Genomic DNA, 11,929 nt, shown 5'->3' on the forward strand with positions numbered 1-11,929 from the left:
CAATCAAACAGCTCTCTCTCAGGAGCACCTGGATAGCTTGGTCAGAAGAGCGGGCCACTCTTGATCTCAGGGTCATGAGATCAAGCCCCACATTGGGTGTAGAGAGTACTAAAAAAAATAAATAAATAAACTTAAAAAGAAATCAGTTCCCTCTCCACTTTGAATCTTTGAGGTAAGACATGACATGATTCTGGGATAATGTGAAGAGAGAGGATACTCTTGTGGGCTACCACAGTCACAGAGGAGCATGAGGGTGTGATGCTGCCACCATGCAGACCCCAAGACCTGGCCTCCAATGCCCACCTGCTTGTATACTTTGTCTTACATCTTTTCCTAAGCTCTTCTTTCCGGCTTTTCCCTTACTCAGACAAGGGAAGCCCCAAAACCAACCCCAGGTGATGGCTTCTGCCCTAATAAGACCTCCTGCTGCCCCAGACCACACAGACCACTTGAGCTAAACCTGACTTGGGCCCGTGCAGATGGACCATGGAGTGACATCTGGACTGACCTACAATTACTTTTACCTAATTGTAATACTAAAATCTCTGCCCAAGGAGGAGCCTCAGCCTCATTCACATAGCACACAAGGCACGCACAGGCATGTGGCCATAGGCATGTGGCCTCTTGCCCACCTCTCCCTAGGATGGCAAGGTTTCCCTATCTAAATATTCATCCTAACCCTAAACAAAAGGAACCTATTCACTCTTTCTCTGGGAGTCATTCCCCATGATCTCCTTATTTGCTGCAAATATAAGTTTTCTTTGTGGGACAACTGAACCTGGTGGTGTTTCTGACTCATCAAGGCAGGAACTCATTGGTTCAGTTACATTGTCAGCTCACTCTACAGTGGGGGTGGATTGGGACAAGGATTAAGGGCTGAGAGAAAAGTCTGTCAGATGAGGAAGTGCTCCAGAAATGAAGGAAAGGACTGACAGGGCAAAGAGGAGGCCAGTATGCTTAAAACAGAGGATTCATGTTAAAGAAAAGGAGAACAGGCCCCATGGAGTCTCTGTGTTACCTCCGTAGGAATGTACTTGGCACCTGCTAGATGTTCACTACATATCTGCTGAGTGACAGACAGGCCCTGAGCCTTAGCATACAAATTTAAACTCTCTTCTGAAAGTAAATGAGGCCAATGAGGCCAATGGAAGATCTCTGAGAAGGGGATGCAAACACGGAAGCTTTAGTTTTTGGAGGATCCACCTGGTGGCGATGGCAGCAGGAGAGTCCCACAAACAATATTTGTACCTAAAAAGGTAAAAAAACGCTTTAGGGCTCACAATTCTCACAGCAGAGAAGCAATGGTTTATAACTGCAAGGGAGATCTGGAATTAATTTGTCAAGTCAGACTTCCCACCTAATTCTTTTCCCCATTTTCCTTTTCCTTTTTTAAATTTCTGAATTTCCCTCTTAAAAGTGCAACAGACCATGATTCTGTGCTCTTTCATCCTGTGACTTGAGACACCACAGATGCAAAAAGAGCTGAGGTTTTAGTTTCCTAACACTGATCAGGGTCAAGGGGTTCTGAGTTTGCACCAGGCCTACGTAAAGCAAAGGCATTTTGCTAATAGTAATAGTTCACAGAGTAAGACTGACCGGGGCTCCGTTGAAATGGATACTGCGTGCATGGGCTGCTTCCAGGATGAGAAGCCAAATAGGTTTTCTCTTTCTCTAACTGGTGATTCACGGTGTAACCTTAACAGCTTTCCTTCAGTGATGATGCATTTGGCATAGAAACACCACTAAAGAGTATTATTAGCATCCATAAAGTGTGTAATACATTTGCAACAGATTCTAGAAAACAAGAGCTTCATTGTGATGGGACGGGAATGCAGACTCTTGACATGTGAGTCATATCCTTCAATATTCAGAGTTTTCTCTACCCCTTCCCTTGTTTTCTTCCGGAACATAGAACTTTGTTTATCGTAGTACTAAACAAAGAGTAAATTTCTCAGTGACTGTGTTGCTAAGCTTGACCAATCCCCATAAAAAGATAAAGAAAAATATGCCATAGGTAAGCATTGTTTAAAACATTGTTTTTTAGAAGGCAAATCTTTTGTTTGAAAGGCATCTTGGCATTAAGTAAAAGAAGCCAAAACGTCCAGCTGGCAAGTTCAGAGATTTGTCTATCTGAAGATACTGATTGCTTAATAATCATTTGACCGTTCAAAGTTCCTTTTCGGCTTTGTTTTGAGAGCCCAGAACTATCTAGGTAATGCTAACCACTGGGGAATTCAACCGGGGAGATCACTCTTCATATGCAAATATGTCTCTGAAGGGGTTTTTTAGAATATCATAACACACCCCAGTTTGGAATCTTTGTATTTGCATATAACCACATGCCAAAACCCTTAGTAAATGTGTTCTTGCACGGTTTGTTTTGAGATAATATGATGGGAAAAGGAAAAGATGCCTCCCTCCTTTCTTCCTACACAGGATGCAATCAGGCCTTCTTATAAAAGAACATTTAACTGAAGATCTGTTTCATTCCCAGGGAAGTCAAATAAAAAGCCAAACGTGTAAGTTGTTGGCTCAACTCCTCTTACCAGATGATTGCATTAACACCCACCAGCTAATAAATTTTACCAAGAAGTAGTTCTTGTCTATACTTCAGCTTATGTTTACTTTTGCCCATACGGGAGCAGCACTCCTACTCCGTGGCAGGGCAGGGCATGATTTTTGGGGGCACATCCTTCCATGTGCCCTGCTCCCACAATCCCAGACTCTGGTAAGGACATAACATTAACTACCTCTGGGAGAAAACTTAAGAACAGTTCATCCTCAACACCAGCATTTCAGTCTGAAGCTCAGAAGCTGGGTGATTCCATATCCAGGTAATGATTGATGTGGGACACAAAAGGCAGAAGAAAAATTATTAAATTCCCTTACTGCCTACAGCTCATTGATAAATCCTTGAAACAGAGTGACTTTCCTCTAGGGACTCTACTGCCTCGATGTTAATACTTTGCTGAGGACAAAGGCAATCTTAGCCCGACCCCAGGATGCTGTAAGTCTACTTTAACATAAAAAAATTCCTTCAGAAATTTCCTCCATCTCTGAACCCCCCAAGATGCATGTTGGCAATCACTCCTCCCCACCAAGCATATGATCATCAATACACATCTGAAGGTTCTCATGACTAAGGTTTTATTAGATGATAATAAATGACATTTTCCAAACAATAGCTAGCCCCCCTCAAGGTCCTGGAGACCTTGCTTCCAAATTCCTTAGAGACTTATACTATCCCTAACCCCATCCCAACTTGAAAGTATATAATGGGCTGCTCGCTCCTCATCACCCCGGTGCAGCTCTTTCTGCCCAAGGGTCCTGTCCTTCCGCCCCCCCCCCCCCCCCCCCCGCCACCGTGCTTTCATAAAAACCATCTTTTTGCACCAAAGATGTCTCACGAATTCTGTCTTGGCTGTTGGCTCAAACCCTAAGTTCTTTTCTTACATCAATGATCAGTACTATCTCCCCATACTTTCTTCCTTTGTCAAACTTCAATAGGCCTATACAAATTGGCAAAATTAAATTGGGAAATCCCCAGAAGCAGGAACCATCACTTGAATCCAGTACATCGCTTTGTTTAATATCCTGCCTCAAAAGTTTTTGGATGTTTAACGGACCCCTGTTCATTATTCATTCAATCACAGATATTTACTGAACGTCTGCTCTGTACTAGGTGCAATTTTAGATGCTAAAGGAGTAAGCAGGAAACAAGGCAAACAAAACATCTCCTGCCCCCCTGAAGCTTATTTCTAGATGGGCAAAACACAAATAAACAACGATATTTAAAGTGTTGTAAGGGATAATCAGTGACTTGGAGAAAAATAAAGCAGGAAAGGGGCATAAGGAGCACGGCGGTGTCAATTTTATTTTATTTTATTTCATTTTTTGGCAGCGTCAATTTTAAAAGAGTGGTCAGAGTAGATAATAGTTAAAAACACAAAGGAAGTGAAGAAGTAAGCCCTCAGGGTTACCTGCAGGAAAAATGTTCCTTGTGTGTCCAAGGAGGCCAATGCAGCTGGAGTGGAACAAACAAGAAGGAAGTGAGAAAAGCCAGGTAGAACTTTGGGAGGCCACTGAGGGGTTCTGAATGGGGCAATGATACTAGCATCCTTTGCATGTATACTTTAACTCACTGGCCGCTATGCTCAAAAGTGACTTGACAGGGCAAGAGCAGTAGCAGGGAGACCAGTTAGGAGGCTGCTGAAATTATCCAGTGGGATCTGCTGGTGGTTTGGACCAGGATGACTGTGGTAGTGGTGCTAAGAAGCGGTCAGATTATTAGATAGAGCCTGAAGGCAGAGTCAACAATATATACTGAGAGACAGGATGTGGTTTGTGAGAGAAAGCAAGAAGTCACAGAAGACTACTATTTTCAGCCTGAATGAATGAAGGATGATGGGGTTGCCACCAGCCAAGATGCGGAAAAACTCTGGTGGAGGGAAGCATTTCTGGACTGTTACGTCGGAGACATCCATCAAGCAGACAAACAGAAATGGTGCTGATGTTGGGGAGAGAGAGAGAGAGACCCAGGCTAGAAAGGTGCAATTATTAACAGATAGATGGAACTGACAAGATAGTGGGAATAGGAGATAAACAGAAGAGAAGAGGTTTTGCGGACTAATCCCAGGGGTACTCGAGGAGGTCAGAGAGATAAAGACAAACCTGCAAGAAGGGAAGAAAATAAAGAGTGTAAGTTCTAGAAGTAAAGAAAGTGCTTCAAGGAGGAAGGAGTGATCAACCGTATCAAGTAAGAGGAAACTAAAGGGGTGTCTGGGTGGCTCAGTTGGTTAAACATCTGCCTTCGGCTCAGATCATAGTCTCAGGATCCTGGAACTGAGTCCCACATCGGGCTCCCTACTCAGCAGCAAGTTGGCTTCTTCCTCTGTGATCTCTCTCTCACTCTCTCAAATAAATAGGAAAATATATATATATATTTATTTTAAATATATATATTTACTTTAAATATATAAATATATTTAATATAATACATTTAATATATATTTAATATAATATATATTTAATATTTAATATATACTTTATATAAGTAAATATATTTACTTTAAATATATATTTACTTTAAATATATATATTTTAAATATATATAAATTTTAAATATATTTACTTTATTTTTTTTAAAGATTTTATTTATTTATTCATGATAGACACAGAGAGAGAGAGAAAGGAAGAGACACAGGCAGAGGGAGAAGCAGGCTCCATGCAGGGAGCCCGATGTGGCATTCAATTCCAGGACTCCAGCATCACGCCCTGGGCCAAAGGCAGGCGCTAAACCGCTGAGCCACCCAGGGATCCCTATATTTACTTTATATACTTATTTTAAATATATATTTTAAATATATATATTTTATATATATATACACACACACACACACCACACACACATACACACACACACACACACATATCATAGAAGAAATTGAGAACTGATGATTGTATTTAGCCACCTTGACCGTGGATGAGAGGTATTTTAATGGAGTAGTGGGGACTGAGAAAGAGCCTGATTGGAGCAGGTTCAAGGGAGAATGGAGTGATTGTAATATAAATAGCTCCTTTACAGAACTTTATCCTAAGGGGAACAGAGAAATGGGGGGGTGGTAACTTAGATCTAGAGAGAGAACACTGTAAGATGGAGGAAAGTCCATGGTCCTCAAAAGAACAAGAGGCTCTGCTCCACTTTCAGGGAGGGGGAAGCATCACTCTCCATTCCTTAAGTGTGAGCTGCACATAGTGACTTTCTTCCAAAGAGTATGCAGAGAGGGGAGAAGAAAGAAAGAGTATGGGTGTAGAAAACTGACAGACACTACCTCAGCTCTGGTTAACATCAACAGCACTAAGTCAGGTAAATAGGGTGTGCCCTAATATGATGTCATGAGAATGGCACTTTACCTCCGCTGCTGGCCTCTCAAAAATCCATAACCTCACTCTAATCGAGAGTAAAACACCAACCAAATCTCAGTCAAGAGACATTCTACAAAATGGTAGACCAGTACTGACCAGTACTCCTCAAAACTGTCAAGGTCATCAAAAACGAGAACTGTCTGAGAAACTAAAACAGCAAAAAGGGTCCCTAAGAATACAGGATGACTCAGTGTAATCCCTGGATGGGATCCTGGGAGAGAGAAGGGGGGCTTAGGACAAAATGATGGAAATCTTAATAACATATGGACTTTAATAATCATAATAATATATCGATATATCGATATTGTAACAATAATATATCGATATATCGATACTGTAACAAATATACCACACTCATGTAAGACATGAATAACAGGGAAACTGAGTGCAGAGTGTATGTGAAAGGTATAAGAAATGGGAATTTTTTGTACAAGCTTCTCAAGCTTTCTGTAAATTTAAAACTGTTCTAAACAATAGCCTATTTAAACTTTTTTTTAAAAAAAAAGACCATAGGCTCTGGAGTCTGACCATCTGATGAGAATCCTAGTCTGCGCTTCACTAGACTATGACTACAGGTAAGTTACTTAAATTCTCTGAGACTCAGTTTCCCTTCCTATAAAGTGGGACTAGAAAAAGTACCTACCTCACAGAATTTTTGTGATAAATGGCATAATCCACGTGAAGTGCTTAGCACAGTGTCTGGCAAATAGTAAGCACTCGAGAGGTGGCAGCTATTATTATCATTACTATTATTCTGATCCTTTATTGAATATGCAAATATACAGTGAATGTGATTTTATAGTTAGTTTGCTTTAAAGTGATTAATGATAATTTCTATGACAAACTTATCTCATTTTTTGAGAGGAAGCCCAGATGCAGACTCTGTAGAAGTGTTTCTTTCTCAGCGTATCATGACTGTGAAAGGTGTCACAGTGTGAACTGCTCCAAACTTCAATTATTTTTTTTTAAGATTTTACTTATTTATTCATGAGAGACACTGAGAGAGAGAGAGAGACAGAGAGAGAGAGAGAGAGAGAGAGAGAGAGAGAAGCAGGCTCCATGCAAGGAGCCTGATGTGGGACTTGATCCCAGGTCTCCAGGATCATGCCCTGGGCCAAAGGCAGGCGCTAAACTGCTGAGCCACCCAGGGATCCCCAAACTTCAATTCAAATACCACCCCACGGTAATGTAATGAGATGACTTGTCACCAGAGGCTCTGTTAACATCGGTAAGGATATCAAGGTCATCAAAAACGAAAACTGTCTGGGAAACTATAACAGCAAAAAGGGTCCCTAAGAATACAGGATGACTCAGTGTAATCCCCAGATGGGATCCTGGGAGAGAGAAGGGGGGCTTAGGACAAAATGATGGAAATCTTAATAACATATGGACTTTAATAATCATAATATCTTCAGTCTGGGCTCCTCCTTTCATTACAGAGCCATCCAATCATCATCAACCAGAGAGTGTATTACCTTGTGATTATATTACTCTTAACAACAATACGTGATAAAAGTGATTTGAAGAATTTAGACATAGAATATGTATAAAGATTTTTTAAAAATTAAGTGGAGAAGTGAGAGTGTGGTAAAATAACTGGTATATTAAGATGCTACTCCCCCTTTCACCTTCTTTTTTTAAATTTTTTAATTTTTTTAAAAAATTTTTTCCCCCTTTCACCTTCTAAAGTCAAGTGTTCCCTCCATGCACCTCTTCCCATCTTTCTCCTTTCACTGTGCCAACAGGGAAACTCAGCGTATTTAAAATGAGAAGTTGCCCTCAACCAGCCTGAACTGAGCCCGGCTTGCCTTCTGGCCGAGCCAGTAATTCATGAAGCAGCTAGGCTGTCCTCGGTCTCCTTTCAGAGCTATGTAGTCTTGCTATGTGCACAGCAAACTACAGCTGGGGAATCAAGGACTAGAAATTTTAGATTCTTCCCCTATGAAAGGATATACAAAAGAACAATGGCCAGACTATATATAAAAATAGAAATGTGACCCACACCATGCATCAATCCATCCAGGATGCCAATCCACTACATACAGCAACTAGTCCGGAAAGTCATATTAGCATCTGTAGCAACTAGTCCAGGAAGCCAAACAAAAATCCCTGTAGCAATCAGTCCCACATAGTTAGGACTTAATTAACAACTGCCAGCTTCCTTAATTTTTGCCCCTGCTTCCCATTTAGGAGCATCTGGAAAAAGCCAACTCTGCACCCTAAACAATTACACGGAATGCCCCCCTACTAGTTGGCCTGTCCATAGTTTCTTTGCCAACTGCCTCCAATAATGGAAGACCTGAAGCCTTCTCTTTTTTCTACTATAAAGCTTTTCCACTCCTCTGCTTGCCTTTGGGGCTCTGTCAAATGCAAGTGACGGTGGCTGACTCACTTGCTTTGAATAAAAAGCCTTTGCTTGTTCTCATTTCGGGGGTCTTAATTTATTTCCACAGCTAGAAAAAATGGGGCTGCATGTTTGAAACAGCTCATTGAATTGCTCTTTCATTGGCTGAAATGAATGTACTATAGGCTGGGTGATGTAGCAGAAAGAGAAGAATGGTATTTGTGAACTTGAGGAAGTCATGGTCAGGAAGTGTAGAGTGGCTGCGGGTAAGGGCACAGGCCGTGGACCCAACTGCCATGGTTCAAATTCTGGCTCTGCTATTCCTGAGCTGTGTCCATTTGGGCCAGTATGAATTAATGCACACCACAATTCCCTCATCTGTTAAAATAGTGGTGATGATAACAGCACCCACCCCACAGGGTGGCTGTAGAGGACACAACCCCTGTAAAGCATGAGTATCTGGATTTCCATGCTGAGAGAGACAGAGAGAGTCCAGCAATACTGGACTGGACTTGCTGAATAACAGCAGTGACATGGGACGATGACTAACTGTCCCTTTCAGATGGGACATATGTTCTTCCGTTGTCAGTCTTCAAAACGCTTTAACTCATTTATGAAGCTACCTAGACCCATTCACTACCTGTAATTGTACTGAAAACCTTTTTCTCTTGCGAATGTAGTAATTCCAGGAAACCAATGGATGCTAAAACTGCCTATGTTATCCATTTGAAAAAGACCTGGTGTGGGAGGATCTTAACGCTCAAATGCATCCTGCGAATCTCTATGCTTTCTAGAAGTCAGAGAGTCAAGTATTCTTCTCTGACATTTTTACATAAGGGTCACACTTTAAAATTAGAGTTAAAAAATAAAATAAAATAAAATTAGAGTTTAAAACACATAAACCATCTTTATATAACTAGAAGCCCGATGCCACATTCCAGAAAGTGTGACCATACCGTTCACCAAAAGTAAAACCTTTTTTCTCATAGGTCTTTTGACAGTCTTGTTTAAAAAAAAGGGGGGGGGGCTCTTTCATTAAATTAAGGCTAAGTTGTTTGGACACAATTGTGTTTATTTTCAACTAATATTAAACGTGGCATCATGGAAGATCACATTTAACAAAAAAGTGCCCATACTTAACAAAACAAAGATTTTTTTCCCCCTGAATTACGTCCGGGGATCACACTCAAGACTTCCGAAAGGCAGCTGCTCAACCTCCCAGTGGCTGCCTGCAATGGTTTTAAAGCCAACTTTCTAGATTCAAATAAAAAGACATGCATGCATCGAGCCATCGAGCATCAACCTCCACGCCAGAAACTGTGTCAATAAGCCAGAGACATTTAATTAAGAAACCCGGGAGCCGCATTATTATAAATAAAATAGTGCTTTACGCTAGCCTGTCACCTGAACTGTGATGACGATGGGCACCTGGAGGTGCCCTGCCGGCCCCAAAGCCTGACCGCAGAGACGCGCTGCGCTGCAGCAGGAGCTCTGACCCGGGCCAGTGGGGCCCTGAGGAGGCTTCGAGCGTCCGAACCGCGCGAGGCACAGGGTCGGGGAGCCCAGGTGGCTTCCCCGCAGCGCGGCCCAGGGTCTCCGCGACGGAACCGGGAGCCCCGCCTCGGGGCGCAGGGGGCGGCTGCGGGCTCGCCTCCAGGGCGCGGCGGGGCGGGACTGCGCATGCGCGCCGCGGCCCCCGCCCCAGCCCCCGCCCCGCCCCCGCCCGGGGTCCCCGCGCCCCCGCGCCCCGTGTCCCCGCCGCCGCCGCACTCACCGAGGCCGCGCCAGCCCAGCGCGCCGTCGCAGCTGTCGAGCACCGCGCACAGCTCGCCCAGCAGCGCGGGCGGCAGGTCGAACAGGAGCGTGTGCGCCGACAGCGCGCCGCGGGCCCCGCCGCCCGCCGCCCAGGCCATGGCTCGGCCGCGGGGACGCGGAGCTCCGGCCTCTCGGCGCCCCAGCAGCGCTTACACAACCGCGGAAATCCTGCCCCCCGACGGCGCCCGGGCTGCACGGCTCGCCGAGCCCCACGAGGGGCGGGCCCGCATGACGCACTGCGCCGCCCGGCGAGGTGCCCGGGCCTCGGCCTGCAGCGCCCCGGCTCCCCCGGGCCTCGGTCTGCGGGGCCCCGGCTCCCCCGGGCCTCGGCCTGCAGCGCCCCCGGCTCCCCCGGCCTCTCGCCGAGCCCCACGAGGGGCGGGCCCGCATGACGCACTGCGCCGCCCGGCGAGGTGCCCGGGCCTCGGCCTGCAGCGCCCCGGCTCCCCCGGGCCTCGGTCTGCGGGGCCCCGGCTCCCCCGGGCCTCGGCCTGCAGCGCCCCGGCTCCCCCGGGCCTCTGTCTGCGGGACCCCGGCTCCCCCGGGCCTCGGTCTGCGGGACCCCGGCTCCCCCGGGCCTCGGTCTGCGGGACCCCGGCTCCCCCGGGCCTCGGTCTGCGGGGCCCCGGCTCCCCCGGGCCTCGGCCTGCGGGGCCCCGGCTCCCCCGGGCCTCGGCCTGCAGCGCCCCCGGCTCCCCCGGGCCTCGGCCTGCAGCGCCCCCGGCTCCCCCGGGCCTCGGCCTGCAGCGCCCCCGGCTCCCCCCGGCCTCCGTCTGCAGCGCCCCCGGCTCCCCCGGGCCTCGGTCTGCAGCGCCCCCGGCTCCCCCGGGCCTCGGTCTGCAGCGCCCCGGCTCCCCCGGGCCTCCGTCTGCAGCGCCCCCGGCTCCCCCAGGCCTCAGTCTGCGGGACCCCGGCTCCCCCGGGCCTGGAGCGCGGCTGCAGAGACCTCGCGGAGAGCGGGAGCTGCCGGAGGGCCGGACGGTGGAGGCCAGGCTCCCCTCGGCACGACGACAGGCCATCCTGCAAAATGCATCCGGCTCTACCTTTCTTTTTTTTTTTTTTTTTTTGCCAGAAAGCAGCGCATCTTTACTGAGGAACACTTGGAAAGCCCAGGAAAACTGGAAGAAAACATAATCACTCGGCCAAAGACGACCATACGAAAGGTGTCGGCACCTTTTCCTGCAACTTGTACCGAAGTCGAACAAATGTGCATATATGAAGTGACTGTTGGGAGACGCAAAAAAAAAAAAAAAAAAAGAAAAAGAAAAAACAAAAAACCAGCGACAGGAACACAAAAGAGAGAACAAAGCAGAAGAAAATTGTGCTCATTTTCTCCATAAGGCTGCCCATTCTCCATATGGTTCCTTGGCTTTACTACATTCTTTTCTTCTGTGGGCTTTCTTTCTTTCTTTTTTTCATATTTTATTTATTTATTCCTGAGAGACACAGAGATAGAAAGGTAGACAGTAGGCAGAGGGAGAAGCAGGCCTCATGCAGGGAACCCCATGTGGGCCTGGATCCTGATGCTGCGGATCAGGCCCTGAGCCAGGGGCAGGTGCTCAACTGCTGAGCCACCCAGGCTGCCCCGGGCTTTCTTGGTAAGACGTTGTGTCACTACTTTTAACCTTCAAAGCTTCAAAGCGTTGGACAGAATCGTTTGCTTTCAACATGGAGTTTAAGTACAATTGACGATTGTCTTTACCTATTCTTTGGAGTACGCTGTAAAGCCCACCACGGGCATGATGCAAATGCTACTGACAAAAACAGGAGATGCTTTGAAAGTGGTGAGAAAAGTCCCGACTAGAGGGAAAACAGCCATCGACTAGAGGGAAAACAGCCATCGAC

At 46.2% G+C, this 11,929-nt stretch overlaps 1 protein-coding gene across 2 annotated transcripts in view; it reads right to left on the minus strand.

The window, feature by feature from the left end:
* The window catches only part of IRAK3 (interleukin 1 receptor associated kinase 3), a 50,667-nt gene extending 40,381 nt beyond the window's left edge, over nt 1-10,286 (minus strand). For both annotated transcript variants that reach the window (XM_041756709.1, XM_041756708.1), the window contains exon 1: nt 10,044-10,286. In XM_041756709.1, the coding sequence (XP_041612643.1) occupies nt 10,044-10,182 (139 nt within the window). In that variant the 5' untranslated portion in view covers nt 10,183-10,286. The remainder of the gene's footprint in view (nt 1-10,043) is intronic.
* Nucleotides 10,287-11,929: the final 1,643 nt, after the last annotated feature.

The sequence above is a fragment of the Vulpes lagopus genome, chromosome 5, assembly GCF_018345385.1.
Source record: "Vulpes lagopus strain Blue_001 chromosome 5, ASM1834538v1, whole genome shotgun sequence".
NCBI classification, from domain to species: domain Eukaryota; kingdom Metazoa; phylum Chordata; class Mammalia; order Carnivora; family Canidae; genus Vulpes; species Vulpes lagopus.